Below are 18,973 nucleotides of genomic sequence, written 5' to 3' on the forward strand. Positions count from 1 at the left end.
ATAACGGATATTTTGTTTTAGATGGACTAGTATACGATTTCCGCTCCTGTACGCTATTTTCTTATAATTAAGTAGCCTAGTATTGAAAGCCTTCGTGTGTTTTAGTAGCAACATGACTTGGTTGAGAAATGTCACCACGCGTTGTGTACTCGTTCAACCCTTGAATGTGCGTTATTCCGTAACAACTGTAGCAGTGATTGATGCACGTTGAACTGTAATGTGGCCATTCCTGGCGTCATACCAAATTCCTATTCTGGTAAGAGTTCGTACATGTTGCGCTCGTGGCCGCCGTGGGTCATGGAAAAAGCGCGATCAGAGTCTGCGCAACTCAGCATTCTTCTCGTCGTCTGTGCGAAGTTTATGAAGCTACACTGCAAGAGGAGGAAAAAAAAAAAACATTCGTCAATATTGGTAATTCCGGCTATATCCAATGAAACACAACTTCACACTTGTTATTGTTAATTACTAAGCTAGTTGAAGTTATAAATATATATAAACAATTTGCAAACAAACGCGGACGACCTAGCTAGCCAGCCAACGTTAGCTAGCTAGCGACCGACATTAGCCAACGTTCCTTCAAAATGTTAGTTACTATAGTTAGGTAGAATGCATACAACGCTCGCAATTGTCTTATCAGTTTATCTATAACACATTGGTAAAGATCTGCGTTCGTTTTCTAATTTGTATTTTGTCCCCTTCGTTGCATGGCAGGATGCACGTTTAACGTGGTTGGAAACACTGGCCTTCGACGTTGTTCCGCAAAACATCAAAGCAAAATAGCTAACGTTACTGTAGCTGGTTAGAAGGGGGCTCAACAAAGAACCAGGAAGCATAATGCTCATTGGCCTAGCAAGAGAGTGTGAGATTGAAGCTACTAATTATACAAATGGTTAATTTAAAGACAAATAGACACATTTATTTCCCATGCAGAGTTGTATTTTTTTAAAACATTTTTTACAATGAACTGTTGTCAGGTATTCTCGTCAATAGTAAATCATGGTGTCCTCACTACTGAAATGTATGCCTAGCATATTTTTTTTAAAATATAAAGTGATTGATTCATTGCAGAAGTATTGTTTTAGGCACGGATCCCTGGAATACCCGTTGATTACGGCATATTCTTTTCCCACATAATAAAATCTCCCCCAAACCATTCTATATATGCCATTTAGCAGATGCTTTTATCCTTAGCAACTTAGTCATGCGTGCATAGATTTTTACAAAGGCATGGTCCTGGGAATCAAACCCACAACCCTGGTGTTGCAAGCACCATGCTCTACCAACTGAGCTACATGGTCTTTTATAACCATAACGTCTTTACACAGCGATTCCTATCAGTGGAGTGCAGTGTGGTTTACATTTTGTTCTCCTGCAGGCTGGCAGTGCCAGGGGTGGTGCCCTCACAGGTATAGGTGGCTATCTCTTGTGCGTGTAAACAGGCCTAGGGGTGCAACATGAATTTCAAATTCACCTATAGTGAAATAGAGGAACTTGGGGGCAACTTGCCCATGAAGAAAAGGAAGTCGCGCTTCACCTTCGATGAAGTCCATCTGCTGCTGTCTGAGGTCAAAAGAAACAGGCACATCCTCGTAAGTAAGTACCTCCACTCAGTGTGTACTCAGTGTGTACTGTGTGCATGACGCACTTAATAGACATATGTTCACTTTGCATTTGTTTGTCTCTTTTATTCTCTGCTTGCCTTTTATTCCTTGGAGTGCTATTATCTGCATTTTTCACCGCCACAGGCAAGTTCAACCAAGGCGCCTCGTCAGACCTGAGGAAGCGAACATGGGCGGACATCGCGATTTGCATCAACAAAATCAGCGAGTGCCAACGGGAGGTCATGGAGATCGTCAAGAAGTGGGCGGACCTAAAGTGTGACGCCAAGCGCAGGATGGTGGCCATGCGAGGGCCTAATGGTGTCCGTATCTCCCAGAACCTGTCACCGGTGGAGAAAATGGTGCACGAAATACTAGCCATGTCCCCTCCGAACAAGGCCACCATGGGCAGTATGAATCATGAACCTGAGGAGAATGACTTTGGTGACATGTCAGAGATGTCGACTCGCTCCTCTGGCACCTCTAATGGTATGGCTGGCCTTCATCATATGGGTATGCCTGGCACCAGCCCCCACGCCATAGGCTCGTCTATGTCACCTTTCTCAACTCGAGATAAAGATATTGGCATGTTTTCTCGGATGCCATTTGGCCGTGAGTCTTTCCTATATTCAGAACAACATTTATCCTCTTCTCTTCGCACTCAACACAATATGTTGTATTGATTTTTATTATCTCCCTTGTCATATTTTTTATTTATTTTTTGTCCTTTTAGGGGATCCTTCTCAGTCGTCTCATGATTTTTCATTCATGACACCAGTCGATGAAGGTAACTCTTTTCTCTCTCGCTTTATTGTTGGTAAATGTGTTTGCACCCATGTTTCTGTGTGTATCACATTGTTTGTGTATTACCCGTAGACAACAGTCTGGGATTTGAGGACCTAGAAGAGGAGCCGCGGCACATGGGCTCCTTCCGCCCTCCTGCTGAGCCTCGTCGCACCTACTCCAGATTCGTCGCCGCTTCCACCGCTGTGTCTTCCTCCATGGCTACTTCCTCATCCTCCCTCCCAGCTCCCTCCTCTTCCTTTCTCCCTGCTCCTCCCTCCTCTTCTACCTCTCCAGGGTCAGTCATGGGACAGGGGGCAATCCGGAAGCAGCTAGCCCACAGTGCCTCCCTCAGTCTCAAGGAGCAGCAGGCCACTACTGCCCTGCTAGGGGCCGTGTCGGGGTCTCTGGGGGCCCTTGCCCAGTCCGTGCAGCAGCTGGTGGAGTCGCAGCAGGAGTTTGTACGCGACTCCCTGGAGATGCAGCGAGAGAGTGTGAGTGTCCTGCGAGACTTCTCCACCAATGCCCTGGCTCTCCTGCGGGACAAGGTCAACGGCCACCCGCCTTCTTAACTCCCAGTTCACCTACAGAACCCAACACAACATACACACGGACCCTACCTGTGAAGTGCTTGCCTGTGGACTGAGATCATGTCATTAATACTGTTTGCAGATTCACATTGAGAATGAGTATGCTGCCACTAGTATAGAGTACTGAATAGCAGGAAGCCAAAATAAAATTATGAATATCTTTATATACTGGAGATGAGCTTTCTAACTAGTGACTGTTTTGTGAAAATTTTGATGATAAAGAGATCCATGTGTCATGGTTCCAGAACTATGGTAAATCACTTTTTTTTTTACTGAATGGAACAAGAGTGGACATTGCAAGGATGTCTGTCAAAGAAAAACTTGTGCAATACTCTAAAAACGTTTTTTGAGGGTAAGCGAACTGTTTATCTGAGCCTGTTTTGTTTTACATGGTCTCATTTGTAGGTTTCCTCTAACAAGTATGCAAAGACTGGTCATCCAAACACTTCAAGCATAACCAGCCACATTTCTAGATTCATTTGGGTCAAATCGATTAGATTACTCACACAAAAAAAAGAGCAGCACATACATGTGGAAAGTATGAAAGATTACTATCCAAAGGTTAGGTGGTTTGGTTTTTAAACTGGCAATAAATCCCACTACAACTACGAGACGACTAAATAGAAACTGGCCATATTTGTAGCATTTGCACTTCAATTTAATGTATTTTCATTTTGTATTGAGTTTAAATTATATTGAGTGTCCAACTTTTTAGGAAAGTTTTGAGAATGTTTTAGGTATATTTTGTCAATGCTGAAGAAATGTTTTTATGAAAAGTAACCTTTTCACTGAACTTCAATTAACTTTTGTTTTTCCAGACTGAATGATTTTTAAAACATTCTCTAGACTACTGTACTGTAACATGTAATATGTGACTCCTTCAACCAAATCTTAAGAATAAAACAACCTGTTTTGAACTTATTTGTTCCTGGAGGCAGTGAATGAATGTATGGGTTCTGTGATCAGTCAGTTCCCAAGCTAAACCAGGCAACAGCTTTAAGACTCGGGTAATGACGGCATTGAAACATGATCTTAGGTTTTAATAAATTATAGGACTCCCGGCTCATCATACAAGGTGCTGACTTAAGAACGTCAACACAAAGCATCTGTGAAAGGCCCAAGATAACAGGCATTCTGTTCAGTTGTTTTTCTTTTCTTTTACATTCTGCCCTCTGGATCCAGCTATCTGGTCATGAATCCTGAATAGTAAGTAGGGATGAGTTGTGAGTGACAATGGTGTTGTAGTATTATTTGTACGGTTGTCGAAGCATGATCTATTGTCTTGGATAACATTGTAGCTACATTTAAAGGCCCTTTTAGGTTTGTGGGACAATAAAAGGCTCTCTGAATTTGGGACACATTTTACCACTTAAAGCAATGGGAGTCAACCCAAACAAATGTTTTATTTTGTTGCTTTGGAAAAGCACAAAGAAACTCTTCGGCCTTCGATAACTTGGCCGAACCAACCAATACTAAAGAGATGGGAGTCCGACAGCTGTGTGTGTGTGTTTCTGCAGAGCTTGTACGCAATAACAATAGTGCATCTTCCATTTATCAATGGTGTGTTTCTTTATCCTACTTGATGATATATAATCAACCTGAATAATAATGTAATGTATTCCTCAGCGACTACCTGTTCAAACTACTTCTTATTGGAGACTCTGGTGTCGGCAAGTCTTGCCTGCTCTTGCGGTTTGCGGTAGGCAAAGCTTTTCGCTACACCCGCAATAACATCTGCCAAACCTGTATGTGACCACTAAAAATTGTATTTGATTGTGTTAAAACAGAATACACATAATCCTTTGTGTTGTCCCATATGGCAAGGAGTCTAGAGTAAACAGAAAGCGAAGGCCATTTCCTTTGTGGAAAGGACACTGCAAAACGTCATCCAACCCAGTAATTAACCACTGTTTGAAGGTTTGTTCAGCCATTCTCTCATTGTAAATAATAACACTGGTCAGTTGTCTCTACACCTCAGGATGACACCTACACAGAGAGCTACATCAGCACAATCGGGGTCGACTTTAAGATCAGAACCATTGAAATGGATGGGAAGACTGTCAAACTACAAATTGTAAGTACATGTTTATACGACAAACTCTGCATAGCTCTGTAAAATTTATATTTGTACATGTTGGTAATGTTGATGTGGTAAGGCTTGTTTGGAATTTCTATCTGTTTGATCTATCTCTCCTAGTGGGACACAGCCGGACAAGAGAGGTTCCGGACCATCACATCCAGCTACTACAGAGGAGCACATGGGATCATCATTGTGTATGATGTCACTGATCAGGTAATACAGTGTATTTGAACTCCTCCTGTCTATGGGCTGGATTGAACGTCTCTTGCATCAAAATGTCCTGGAGTTAGAGATAAAACTATATGTACGAGATTTCAACTATTTTGCCAGGAGTCCTTTAACAACGTGAAGCAGTGGTTGGAGGAGATTGACCGCTATGCGTGTGAAAATGTCTCCAAATTGCTTGTGGGAAACAAGTGTGACTTGGTCTCTAAAAAGGTAGTGGACTCTGCCACTGGTCAAGTAAGTGTCTGTTCTCACTCATAAAATACTTGTGCCACCAATGCACAATCGATTCTTCATCAACTACAAATCATTGTTAATCATAGATAGACAGGCTAATCACACGTTATTGTGCTTTTGTTCTGGTGTGTCATGATAAATGTCATACAATTCTGCTCTCTTTTTTTCTTGGTACAATTGCTTCAGAAATTTGCTTCATCCCTGAAGATTCCATTCCTGGAGACCAGTGCGAAGAATGCTGATAATGTAGAGAAATCATTTTTAACCATGGCCTCTGAAATACAGAAGCGTGTTGGAAGTGATGGTGTTCAAAGTGAGGCTGCTAAAGTGGGCAACAAGATAAACAGTGCACCCCTTTGGCCCGGGGGGAAAGACGAGGCTGCTGCAGAGGAGGGGAATTCTTGTTGCTAGTGCCATACACAAACTACAGCATATGAGAATCAATGAGTTTGGCCACTATATGCATTTCCTTTTGTTTTGTTCAGAGATGGTAATTGATCCTTGTGAGAACAGCTATGCAATAGTTATGCGGTAGCCTGTTCCAACAGTGCAGAGAATGTGACCCGTTGAAAGGCACCCTTTGAATTCGTCTGGGTACTAGTCTATGTAACATTCCACTCCTTGTTATATTCCAAAGAGTGTTTGGCAAGGAGTGGAATGTAATAGCTGAACAGAGACAGCAACCATGCTATCTTTGAATGGCCTGGGTATCGGACATGTGACAAAAAACAACAGTTGATTTACCCATGTGGGGATCCAGGATAGGTAAATGTTTTTTTTGATGCTTTGAACTTGTAAGGTGAATGTAGGGTGTCATTTTATCTGTAACATTTGTGAAGAACTGATTGTTTTGTTTACCATCGGTGGTCAACAAGTAATTATTTCTTATGTTAAACCCTTTTTGATTAACATTTGTTTAATGATGACAATAAATTATATATTTGTGTCTTAATTTGTTTTCCTGATTGTTTTTATGCATAATGCACTGTTGTTCCATAATGAATGCACTGTTGTTGCATGAAACTTGACACTTGTTTATGTATATGAACAATTTGATCAACTGAACACTTAAAATAATATGATGAGTAATGTGTAATGTCCGCAAATAGAGTGGTGCACAGGTACAACTGTGGCAAGTCACTCTGGTACCGTCGGTCCAACCGTAGAAATAGAATCGTTCTAGTCCAGCGGGTGTAACACCCAAAATCTGAAGCAGATGCTGTGTGTTGTTATGGCTGCCCTCTAGTGGTCATTAATATTAGATATAGAAAAGCAAAATAACCAACATGAAAGGATGAAATAATGATAATCATTGTTGCTATGCTCTACGAAAATCATAATTTATTACATAGGGGCCTAAAGGTTTAACATTTGAAAGACAAATCAGTGCAAACTAAGTTTGCCATATCTTATAAAATAACGAATTAATTTAATACAATTTAGACTGGTCGAAGTTGTGTGTATTAGGCTACAGTAAAAACCTACAGGGCAGGTGATATATTTGTAACATACTTTGGGCATTGCCATCAGTAATGATGGACATTTTGGGGTGCATTCGAAGGTCAATGAAATCTTAGTTTCGATTGGAGAAAAAGCTGCACGTACCGCCCTATTTTGTTCCACATGACCGTTAACGATTTTTATTGCACCTTATGGATGTTGCTCAGAGTAACATAAGCCAATCAGGCGCCTTTGTCCTTTTCACTCGCGCTATGTTCACCGGCTCTTTCCCATTCAAGATGTCGGCGACGTCGATGTTCTCCATGTGTGTCCGAGCGAGTAGGGGCCTCCTCACGCTCAGGAACTGGAGCAGACGTGGTTCAACCCCTGCAGTGGTGGACTTGATTCGGGCACTTTCTACGGAGAAGCCAACAGGAGAGGGCAGTGCTACAGGTGGACTCGCTCAATCAATCTTGCAAGAGAGGCTTAAGCAGCAACAGAATAGTCAGGTGAGTCAAGCGGGCTAGGTAACGTTAACTAGCCAACTGACATTTCCCCCCTGCCCGGTTGGGTAACGTTAGCTAGACAGCCATAATCATGCAAGGCTACAGAAAAACCAAAGAGACATTCAATAAATCAGCTGGTTTGGTTTTCATGTTGTCATTTACAGTTTGTTGAACCTCCGGGTCTCTCACGAGACTTTTCCATTTACACCCTATTATTTGGCTGAATGAATGAACTCGTCCGATTAGCACGTTGAGCTAGGCTAGTCTGTCATCCAGGTCAGTGCAGTCCGGGATCATTGACCATACCCTTAGCTAAACCATTTGAATTTCACCTTCAATTGGGTAGTGACGTCCGGAGGATCCCGGATAGCACGGTCCCTGTCAGTCAGCTAGCTAGCCAACTAGCAGTGTCTTTGCTACTCGCCGTAATAATTAGTTAACTGCATATCTTTTATCAATTTATCAGTGAGTTAGTGTTACCTAACTAGTTAGCTTACTTTCACATGTCACACACCGAGGCATATTCCAGTAGATGTTAGATGATTCATCCCCTAGCCAAGTAGATAACTAGCTTTACCTAGATATCCAGCTAGCTAGCACTTATACTCCCATGTTCAGCCACCGTTTACTATTTATTTATTACACATCAAGGCTAACATTACATTATATATATGGTAACATTATCTGTCAAGGTTTTTCTAGATTTTTGAAGGTCAGGTAGACCCTCCACACCCTCAATGCATTTCCTGCAGACACACTGATTAATCTTATTGTCACAGTTTAATAACAGTGCAGGCTATTTTACTTTAAATTGAATCTCAATCTTTCGAATCTATGACCACGGTCTTACATCACTGAGTTTGTTTTTATTGATTTGTCACTGTGTGTGTGTGTGTGTGCACATAATATAATTTCCCTTTAAATGATTTAAATTCCTTATTTGCCAAGCTATTCTGTATTATAGCTATGTATTCCCAAAATAATGTCTAGCTGACTTGTGTGAGGAAGTAAAAAGGAATCTGACCTGGCTATTTGCTCTGACAGGGCCAGCCCCCTCCAGAAGGGGATGGGGACTCGGAGCAGAAGCAGGACCAGGGAGAGGACAAGAAACAGAAGGAGAACACAGCCTATGCCAAGAAGATGGTGATGCGGTTAGCAGGCCTGATGGGGATAGGGGGTGCGGTCGGCATGGTGTACGTATTCGGTGAGTCCGCCTGGTCCCTCCACTCTGTCAGCGCAGCAGCGTGTCAAGGACTGACACTGAACCAGCAGCACTAGTGAAGGTCATACTGAAGATAGTGGAGTGATTTGGGGCACCCTCTCCTTGCTCGGTGGAAAATTTCCTTTTAGGAGGGCATTCTTGGTGACTTGTTTTGAGCTTCAGGTGACTGTGCAGATTTGTATATTTACTCGCCTTTCATCTCAATGGTGTAGAATTTTTGATTGGCTGTTTTTTTTCTCAAATGTGTTTCCTCAAAATATGTCGGACTGTCATTGCTGTCAGCCTAGATGGATGGTTGAATTGTAGAAGACATGACCGTACTTGTCAAAAGCAATGGTTGAATGTTTCATGAGACTGTCTCTTTTCTGAAACGCTTGACACTGCAGTGCCATATGCTTTTCAGAAGTCATTTGAATTGTGAATACATATGCATGTAATGCAATAAATGTGCATGTTTTTTCAAAGCAAATAGATGTGTAATATTATCATAAGTAATGTTTTTCTCCCTGTCTACAGGTAGCAATTCAGTGGATGAACAAGGAAACACGGTATGTTTTCATTAAAACATGTTTCGGTGCATGTGGTTTATTGCTTTGTAGGACCAATTATTGAAAGTAGAGGTGAAAGATTGCCAGATGAAGTTCTGTACAACTTCTAAGCAGACTGTCTTGTGCCAGTGGGTTTTAAAGTGTGCAAAATGAAAGGTGGTTACTTCAAGTGACTCTTATCACACTTCTCAGGTAGATCCCATGTAGCTCTTTAATTGGTTCAAGCTAGTGCTTGCGGTGTGAATTGTTTCCCACAAGGCACATCTGGGACGGGAGGTGTGAGTCTGGCAAGGTGGCTACTTAAAAGAGCACACTTCTTTAAACTTTCAGGTGTGGTCCTGTTGTCCACTTCAAAGGGCACACTTGTCAGCCTACTGTAAATGGTCTGCTAACTACCAGGGGTTTAAGGTATGGGGTTGGGAAGGTGGGCATTTTGAAAAAGCACACTTCTCTCACTTCAAAGGGCACACTTGTCAGGCTGCTGTGAGTGGAGTGTGCCAGGCCTCTTGGTGCTGGATTCTACACTTGTCCCCCTCAGACTGGAGGAGCTGTGTTAATTTGAGGTGTTTGGGTGTCCCTGTGGGAGAAGGAGCTGGATCCTGTTCTCATCTCTATGGCTTCCCCTCGGGAACCCGAGGAGCCTAATGTCTGGAACACTTGTCCAATGTTAGAGTGCAAAGGTAGATTAATGCAGCTACATACACTTCAAGGCCAATTTTGTACATCAGCATATTTTTTGTCTTTGAATTAATGCAGTTGCCTCAAGGTTCTAAGGCTGAAAATCAAATTGTTTGTCCCATACACATGGTCAGCAGATGTTAATGCAAGTGTAGCGAAATGCTTGTGCTTCTAGTTCTGACAATGCAGTAATAACCAATGAGTAATCTAACCTAACAATTCCACAACCACTACCTTATACACACAAGTGTATAGTAAAAGCATGACTAGACTAGTCATCTTCACTGAGTTTCTGGGGGGATAAAATAAGGAGGCACAATTTTTTGCACTGAGTGACATCAGTATCTCTAAAACCTTATCGTAGGTCAAGTAGCATTTCGATTGGGTTCTGTTTGGCTCCCTTGTTCCCCTGTTCAAATTACATTCAACTATTATCTTGGAATATGAGAACAATTTTGTCGTTTCAGGGCAGTGGTCACCAATCGGTTGATCACGTTCTTCAAGGCATTCCTTGTTTTAAAATAAATAAATAAGAATGATTATGATCCCTATTAGCCGAGGCCAATGACCAGAGATTGTCAAATACAGCGAAGAGCTGCTGTTTTAATGAGTGATTTCATGTCTAAGTTTTTATTCAGCACTGTCATCACTGTTTTTGTTCAACACTACTACAAAACATAAGTGCTTATCCCTACTACAAGGGTATTGATAGCCCTGCAGTTTTTTTATTAATTGTAGCTCGTCGTGTCATAATATTGAGGAATATTTCACTTTCTCTGGTCATAGGAACAACATGAATTTGTGCATGAGGCTGATGTGGTGCGATTTGAGTTTCGCCATCAGGTGGAAGACGGTGTCCCATCTATCTCTCTGGTCAGTCGACCTCTGTTTAGACTAATGCCATGTTCAAAACAACTGGGAAGTCGGAGATCTCCCACTTCAGTGCATTCAAGACAACTGGGTATTCCGGGGAAAGAAAAAAAGATCAGACTGGGGGGGAATCTTTTGGAACGGTCATCAAACTTGAAATTTCAAGTTTGAAACTCGCATCTTTCTAGAGCTCTGATTTGTTTGACCTGAAGATCACGGATGTCATGATTTGACCTAGGGTTTTTTAAATATATATATTTTTAATCGTGTTCCCAGTTGTCTTGAAAGCACCATGACCATCAGCTGCAGGTACCATCAGTCCAGCAAATTATTTGCAGATTTCAATTTATCCTCCGCTGTGCCTCAAGTGCTTTACCAACTGATTTACTTTATCAAAGCTTGAGTTTTGAAAAATAATATGGTCTAAAATGAACAATATTGGTAGGCCAGGCATATAGCCAATATGTTGCAATCTATTAGGCTTACTGCACAAACTTCATTCCTACAGAACTGTTTATATTAGGTTCATGTTAAGTCATGTTTTAATAATAATTCTGAGCAGTAGATCTCTGCTTGCTTTTTGATTGCAAAATTAATCTTGACTTGGTTACCACTGCTCTAGAGGTTGGACTAGGTTGTGCTGCATTTCCAAAACAGATGAGTGCATTTTGGAACTTGGTAGTGACAACAAATTCTCATTCATTTCACTAGCTAGAGCAACATCTCTTATAATGGGATTTGCCCCTCACCAGTGTGTTGCTGTGAGGGTCTATGTTCTCATCCATCAATATTGTACACGGCTATCAGTGTGGGAACTATTTTCATCTCTCGGAGCAATGAGTGGCCACCTCTGTTTGGTGAGAGTTCCCGTGGCCAACCTGTAGCTGGTTTGGGAACAGGGCCTGCCCCTGGTCTCCCGGGCCTCTGCCCCATTGTTGTGACGAGGTGTGAATTACCCCTAAATGAGCATTCGCACACCTCGTACCCTGTCAACCTCCTCTGAAAGTCCAATTTGGAAGACCCAAGTCTTGTTATAAGTTAATTCACTGCTCTGTGTTGTAAGAAGTGGTTCTTGAGAGTGACGGTTTAATGGACAAAACAATCTGTACTAGCAAGATTGTGTATTTTTATAGTTCCATCTTTAGTTCTTTGAGATTAACCATGACTATCATGCAGTTATATGAATTATATTATTTGAGACAGGGCACTGAAATAAGATCAATTAATTCATGATTTGTTCATGAATTTCAACAAATTTCCTGAACTGACTCAAACCCTGACTAGCTTACGTGACACTATTGGTTTAGGAAAGGAGAACCGGAGATGCTGTACTAGACACTACCGACATAGGGGTTGATACGACTCAGTCATTTGCCTGCCTTCCTTTCCTAAGCATAAGCTTATGTCTGTGAGATGTCTAGTGTTTTAAGAGGATAGCACCCGATTCCAAGGTTGGCTGCCAGCAAAGTACATCTTAAGGGCTCCACACAGTCTACGCAAATGGCGCTGAATGAGACCCGTTTGCGTCACATTCCAAAGAATCTGTCAGCAGCCAACCTTGGAATCCGGGGCAATCCTCTTAAAACAACTCGAGGCCTATTTCATTCTCCTTACACCGCCACAAGAGGGCACACTTGGCCGACCTCATGGCTGTGTTTACCTTTTCCCCACTGGCCCATCCCCTTACCTTTGCCCTAATATACAGGTTTACCTGGCACATTATGAAACTAATCTGATAGGCAGTGTGCTTTATCAGCTGTTATCTTTAGTTAATTGAACCTTTTTATTTAACTAGGCAAGTTACTTAAGGATGTTGTTATTTACCAAAAGGCCTCATGCGAGGACGGGGGCCTGGGATTAAAATAAATAACTAAATACAATATAAATATAGGACAAAACACACATCGCAACAAGAGAGACAACACTACATAGAGACCTAAGTCAGCAACACATGACAACACAGCATGGTAGCAACACAACATGGTACAAACATTATTGGGCACAGTCAACAGCACAAAGGTTAAGAAGGTAAAGACAACAATACATCACACAAAGCAGCCACACCTGTCAGAATGTCTTTGAAAGAAGAGATTGAGATAAAACTGTCCAGTTTGAGTGTTGCAGCTCGTTCCAATCACTAGCTGCAGTGAACTGAAAAAATGAGCGACCCAGGGATGTGTGCTTTGGGGACATTTAACAGAATGTGACTGGCAGGATGGGTGTTGTATGTGGAGGATGAGGGCTGCAGTAGATATCTCAGATAAGGGGGAGTTAGGCCTAAGAGGGTTTTATAAATAAGCATCAACCAGTGTGTCTTGCAACGGGTATACAGAGATGACCAGTTTACAGAGGAGAATAGAGCGCAGTGATGTGTCCTATAAGGAGCTTTGGTGGCAAATCTGATGGCCGAATGGTAAAGAACATCTAGCAGCTCGAGAGCACCCTTACCTGTCGATTTATAAATTATGATTCTGTAATCTAGCATGGGTAGGATGGTCATCTGAATCAGGGTTAGTTTGGCAGCTGGGGTGAAAGAGGAGCGATTTACGATAGAGGAAACCAAGTCTAGTTTTAATTTTATTCTGCAGCTTTGATATGTGCTGAGAGAAGAACAGTGCACCGTCTAGCCATACTCCCAAGTACTTGTATGAGCCAGCCAGCTGAGTATAGACAATCATCTGCATATAAATGGATGAGAGCTTCCTACTGCCTGAGCTATGTTGTTGATTTCAAGTTTGAACCTCTCTGGGATATGTGGGACGGTAGCGTCCCACCTCGCCAACAGTCAGTGAAAGTGCAGGGCGCCAAATTCAAAACAACAAACAAACAAACAAAAAATCCTCAAGCATACAAGTATTTTACACCATTTTGAAGATACAATTCTCATTAATCCAGCCACGGTGTCTGATTTCAAAAAGGCTTTACAGCGAAAGCACCACAAATGATTATGTTAGGTCACAGAAAAACACAGCCATTTTTCCAGCCAAAGAGAGGAGTCACAAAAAGCACAGAGGTCAAATGAATCACAAACCTTGGATGATCTTTATCAGATGACACTCATAGGACCTCATGTTACACAATACATGTATGTTTTGTTTGCTGAAGTGCATATTTGTATAAAAAAAATCTCTTTACATTTGCGCGTTACGTTCAGTAGTTCTAAAACATGCGGTGATTGTGCAGAGAGCCACATCAATTTACAGAAATACTCATCATAAATGTTGAAAATACAGTTGTTATACATGGAATTAGAGATATACTTCTCCTTAATGCAACCGCTGTGTCAGTTTTCAAAAAAACGTTGCGGAAAAAGCAAACCATGCAATAATCTGAGTACAGCATTCAGACAACAAAACAGCCAAAAAGATATCCACCATATTGTGTAGTCAACATTAGTCAGAAATAGCATTTATAAATATTCACTTACCTTTGATCTTCATCAGAATGGAATCCCAGTTCCACAAATGTTTGATTTGTTAGATAAAGTTCATCATTTATGTCCAAATAGCTTATTTTCTTAGGGCATTTAGTAAACAAATCCAAACGCGCGTTCAGGTCCAGCTGAACGTCAGACGAAAAGTTAAAAAAGTTATATTACAGGTCTTAGAAACTTGTCAAACTAAGTATAGAATCTTTATGATGTTTTTAACATAAATCTTCATTAATGTTCCAACCGGAGAATTCCATTGTCTGTAGAAAAGCAATGGAACGAGAGCTAACTCTCTCATGACCTCGCTTCACGAGCCTGTGGCACTCTGCCAGACACCTGGCTCAATCCCCGCTCATTCGCCCCCCACTTCACAGTAGAAGCCTCAAACAAAGTTCTAAAGACTGTTGACATCTAGTGGAAGCCTTAGGAAGTGTAATATGACCCCATTTACACTGTATATTGGAATGGCAAAGAGTTAAACTACAAACCTCAGATTTCCCACTTCCTGGTTGGATTTTTCTCAGGTTTTCGCCTGCCATATGAGTTCTGTTGTACTCACAAACATCATTCAAACAGTTTTAGAGACTTCAGTGTGTTTTCTATCCAATACTACTAATACTATGCATATATTTGCATCTGGGACTGAGGAGCAGGCAGTTTACTCTGGGCACCTTATTTGATACTCAATACTTAGTACTGCCCCCCTGTCACCAAGACGTTTTAAGGAGCTCCTTTTGCACCTCGGACTCAGTGACTGCCTGCAGGGAGAAACTTTTTGTAGCGGGGCAGGGGAAAAGAGAAGCATCTGGGATAGTCGCATTAGAAGGGGTGGGAGATGAGGAAATGTTGGACGGGCAAGAAGGCATGGCTGAGACGAATAGGAATCCTGACTTAATAAAGTGGTGATTTAAAGAGCACAGCCATGTGCTTCTTGTCAGTAACAACCACATCAACATTAAGGAACATGGGGTCCTCCCCCGGCCAAACCCTAACCCGGATGACGCTGGGCCAGTTGTGCGCAGCCCGATCACAGCCGGTTGTTATACAGCCTGGAATCGAACCAGGGTCTGTAGTGACATCTCAGTTCTAGAGGTGTCGGCCTTCCTCAACGCAGTAATGACCAACACAGTGAACTGTATCACTGGTCAAATGATCTACGTTTATATAAGGAAAACTCATAACCTTGCACAGGCAGCAGTGGGCGTAGTTGAGCAGTGTTTCTTCAACCACTGCAACCCCCTCAGGACAGCCTTGATAGGGAGGGAGGGGTGTTGAGGAGGATGAAACAGCTCCAGCCTACCCCATCGGTTCCCATGTAGTGGCCCCAGCGTGCAGCATGTGGTGTCCCACTCGGCCCCCGGCTGGCTCTCTCTCTCCCTCTGTCTCTCTGTCTTGGGCAGGCAGACCCCCAGGTGGGCCAGGCCAGGGACCTGCTGGCAGATGCAGCTGAATATTCATCAGCTGGGAGATTAATTGGTGGGCTGGTGTGGGTCCGCTGCTGAAAGTGTCACCGCGAGGGAGGGGCCAGGTCTAACACTTAAGCATGACGGCACGTAATGCACAGAGACGAGCAACAGGGTCTCCCGAGACGGGCAGCGGTCTAAGGCACTGAATCTCAGTGCTAGAGGTGTCACTACCGGCCGATTCCAGGCTGTATCACAACCGGCCTTGATCGGGCGGCGCACAATTGGCCCAGCGTCGTCCGGGTTAGGCTGTCATTGTAAATAAGAATTTGTTGTTACCTGACTTGCCTAGTTAAATAAAGAATATATATATACTGGGCACTACTACACAGTGCACGATGCCTGGACAGCCCAGTATCTGTGTGAAAAGTAGAACGTGAGTGGTTTGGACGGTCTTGGTGTCTGTGCTCTCAAGTAGAAAACGGTGGTCTCTTTTTATGTTTTTTATTTTGGTACCTTAGTCCCTGCTTAAGAACTGTTTATAAGAGAGTATGTCAAACATGGGTACAGTATTGATGTTCAGTTTACATCAGGGGATGGCAAAAGGTGGCCCCTGGGCCGAAACCGGTCTGCGAGTGATTTTTTTTAAAAATCCTGCTGATTTTAATTGAGGTAATCTGTTCCCAAGTATCCCCACAAACAAAATGTGATCGTGTTTCAAGGTATGAAGTTATTCTTTTCAAATACTCTCTATTTTGGCTTAGTTGTGGTCAATTTGCAGTGTACAAGTTATTGTAATTTTCTGGCATCCATTTGCCCTGAGAAATCGACCTGTGTCTGAATCTAGTTGCCTACCCCTGGTGTAGATGCATAGAGAGATTAAACGCTAACTAGCCTGGAAGGCTATCGACTTCAATAAAGGAATATTCTGTAGTATTTGAGAGGTGTCGTGGCTGTTTGGACCTAAACACCAACAGCTGAATTGGCTGACACTGACGTTTGAACGTAAACACAACCACAAAATGTCATGTTATTTACCTTATGCGTTAATTACTGTCAACAGTACCATCTGACATTGACCTTGCATTCACAAGTGTGTGACGTGGACTGTTTCTCACCTTCCTTCTGTCTTTTACAGATTCCAGATGAGTTTGATAACGGTGAGTTGTTTTCCTTTTTTTGTTTGACACTACCTGTGGTATTTTGGGGAGGTTTTCTTTTCTCGAAGTTGAGTTCGCTTAGAGATGAGCGTTTTATTAATGCCCCCTTGTTCTCCGAGGCTTTTGGCACACCTCTGCCTTCCCATAAATCTGGTCATGGGCTGTAAATGGATCTCGATTCACATAACTGATGTAGTCTTTTATAGCTGATGTAAAGGCTACGTAAACATGGAAAAACAAGGTTCAGACAGCTGTTGGTGGTTAACTTGTGAAGTCTTCACCTCATTTAGTTTGATCTTAGATTTGTCATTAAAAAGGTGTGATGTTGGCCTCCCGGGTGGCGCAGTGGTTAAGGGCGCTGTACTGCAGGTGCACGGTGTTTCCTCCGACACATTGGTGCGGCTGGCTTCCGGGTTGGATGCGCGCTGTGTTAAGAAGCAGTGCGGCTTGGTTGTGTTGTGTATCGGCGGACACATGACTTTCAACCTTCGTCTCTCCCGAGCCCGTACGGGAGTTGTAGCGATGAGACAAGATCGTAGCTACTAAAACAATTGGATACCACGAAATTGAGGAGGAAAAAGGGTAAAATTCAACAACAAAAAAACAACAACAAAGTGTGATGTTGAGTGCTGTTTGTTTGCACCCTCAGGCAGACCTCTAGCATTCTAATACCCATCCATACCACGTTTACAACTTGACCACCCATTTTCACCCATTCACTGACAGTGGTTCAGATGAGTCCGTCCGCCCCCCCCCCCCCGGCTTGCCTGTACTGCCGTCAGCCTAGAACGAAGGGAGGGGGTGTATGATCAATCAACCCACTGAGAAATGCCACCTTGCAGGCGTCCTACACCCAACAATGCCAACCCCCCCCCAATTCTGTGTGTGACTACCACCTTGTACCCACCCAGCCGGTAACCAACCCCCCCCCCCCCATATGCCTCTCAGCCATCAGTCATCCCTATAAACTGCCAGGCTGACAACCTGGTGAAAAGGGCCTCATAAGACCGACAAACAGGAAAGTTGACATTTTGCTTGTTTCTCTCCATTTTAATTTAATAGTAGTAAAACACATTGGTTTCCCCAATATATTTGTTGTCCTAGCTGTGTGTTTCATTGGTGTTTTGATTGACATCTTCTCTCTCCCCTCTGAGTGCATGTTTGGCCAGTGTGGAGCTGAGCGGGAATGTGTTGCGTTCTAGAACTGGCTATGCTGTTGAAATGACAGAGGACTAAGTCGCGAGGTGCCTCCCCTCCCTGCTTCAAAGCTATGCTAATGCCAGGGACAGCTGTGGCCCTTTCCAGAAGTGTTGATTTTATAAACGCTTAACAATCACCCTGTTATACCAATAATTGCTTCATTAATTCTTCACGCTGTCACGCTCCCCAAAGTCCTCTATCTGGCGCTGCTGCTGTGTCCCTTTAGTTCCGTCCGTGTCCAGAGTGCTGCTTCGGCTGTTGCTGTTATTGGCCAGCCCTGATGCACCCACAGCGTTCAATATCCCTAATGAAGGCCATTGATGGTCTAAGGGGCCCACGGGGGAGCGTAGAGGGAGCATTCCAGCCCCCTGCCCACGCGCCCCTCCACCCCAAGTGGCAGAAGGCTAGTGGAGGGGATTGGGGGGGGACCTCCGCTGGATGGGTCTTCAGGGACCCGAGGCGATGAGGTCAGGCGTGCTCGTCCAGATCCGTGTCGCCATGCCAAGTGATGATATTCAGAGCCAGGGGCGTTATGCTGAGGAGGAGCGTTGGACGCTGTGGCAGTGATGACCTCCCCAAAGACCGCGCTGTTGAGGTCACACTGGGGTGTGACAAGTGCAGGACTGCTTTCAAAATACTCGCTGAGGTTGGAAGTTGTTTCTTTCTCCTAGTGTGTATTGTGGGTCTATGAAACGGTATTGATGCAGTATGGAATCAATCAGTACACACACCAGATGTTTTGTGTTTAGGGGGAGAGAAAATACATTTTTATCTTCAAGCACTATTATTAGGCTTAAATAACTGACTTGTAATTTTGGGAGGCGTATCAAGACTTGGAAGACCTCATCTCTTTCGGGCCATTTTATCACATCATTCATCCTCCCATGTGTCCCAGTTAGTATCCTGCAGCTAGGATCCTCAGAGCCCGTATTTGGCTTTGACTTGATGAGGGGCCGTTCTATACCACCTCCAAACTTATAGCCCCTAGGAGGATAGAGACCAC

The 18,973-nt window shown here is 43.2% G+C and overlaps 3 protein-coding genes across 5 annotated transcripts in view; all 3 read left to right on the forward strand.

Annotated features, from left to right (window-relative positions):
• Positions 1 to 114: 114 nt before the first annotated feature.
• On the forward strand, positions 115 to 3,888 carry LOC110503613 (uncharacterized). Of its 3 annotated transcripts, none has more exons than XM_021582037.3 (5): positions 115 to 411; positions 1,376 to 1,593; positions 1,746 to 2,210; positions 2,332 to 2,385; positions 2,475 to 3,888. In XM_021582037.3, exons 2-5 carry the CDS (start codon positions 1,455 to 1,457, stop codon positions 2,951 to 2,953), a joined length of 1,137 nt encoding a protein of 378 aa, XP_021437712.2. In that variant the 5' UTR covers positions 115 to 411; positions 1,376 to 1,454; the 3' UTR covers positions 2,954 to 3,888. The 3 variants fall into 3 exon arrangements, with proteins under 3 accessions (XP_021437712.2, XP_036816946.1, XP_090074304.1); XM_036961051.2 differs by having other exon boundaries at positions 293 to 411; positions 712 to 1,593; XM_090218178.1 differs by having other exon boundaries at positions 298 to 411; positions 1,376 to 1,589.
• Positions 3,889 to 4,039: 151 nt separating this feature from the next.
• LOC110503615 (ras-related protein Rab-1A) lies at positions 4,040 to 6,465 on the forward strand. The gene is made up of 6 exons (XM_021582043.3): positions 4,040 to 4,177; positions 4,598 to 4,670; positions 4,950 to 5,045; positions 5,169 to 5,264; positions 5,382 to 5,513; positions 5,700 to 6,465. The coding sequence occupies exons 1-6, from the start codon at positions 4,164 to 4,166 to the stop codon at positions 5,922 to 5,924; spliced, it is 636 nt and encodes a 211-aa protein (XP_021437718.1). The 5' UTR covers positions 4,040 to 4,163; the 3' UTR covers positions 5,925 to 6,465.
• Positions 6,466 to 7,150: 685 nt separating this feature from the next.
• LOC110503617 (mitochondrial import inner membrane translocase subunit TIM50) overlaps positions 7,151 to 18,973 on the forward strand; it is a 34,178-nt gene continuing 22,355 nt past the window's right edge. The window contains exons 1-4 of the mRNA XM_021582044.3: positions 7,151 to 7,462; positions 8,504 to 8,663; positions 9,198 to 9,229; positions 16,749 to 16,770. Of these exons, the coding sequence (XP_021437719.3) occupies positions 7,166 to 7,462; positions 8,504 to 8,663; positions 9,198 to 9,229; positions 16,749 to 16,770 (511 nt within the window). The 5' untranslated portion in view covers positions 7,151 to 7,165. The remainder of the gene's footprint in view (positions 7,463 to 8,503; positions 8,664 to 9,197; positions 9,230 to 16,748; positions 16,771 to 18,973) is intronic.

The sequence above is a fragment of the Oncorhynchus mykiss genome, chromosome 24, assembly GCF_057628025.1.
Source record: "Oncorhynchus mykiss isolate SJ-2025 chromosome 24, ASM5762802v1, whole genome shotgun sequence".
Taxonomy (NCBI): domain Eukaryota; kingdom Metazoa; phylum Chordata; class Actinopteri; order Salmoniformes; family Salmonidae; genus Oncorhynchus; species Oncorhynchus mykiss.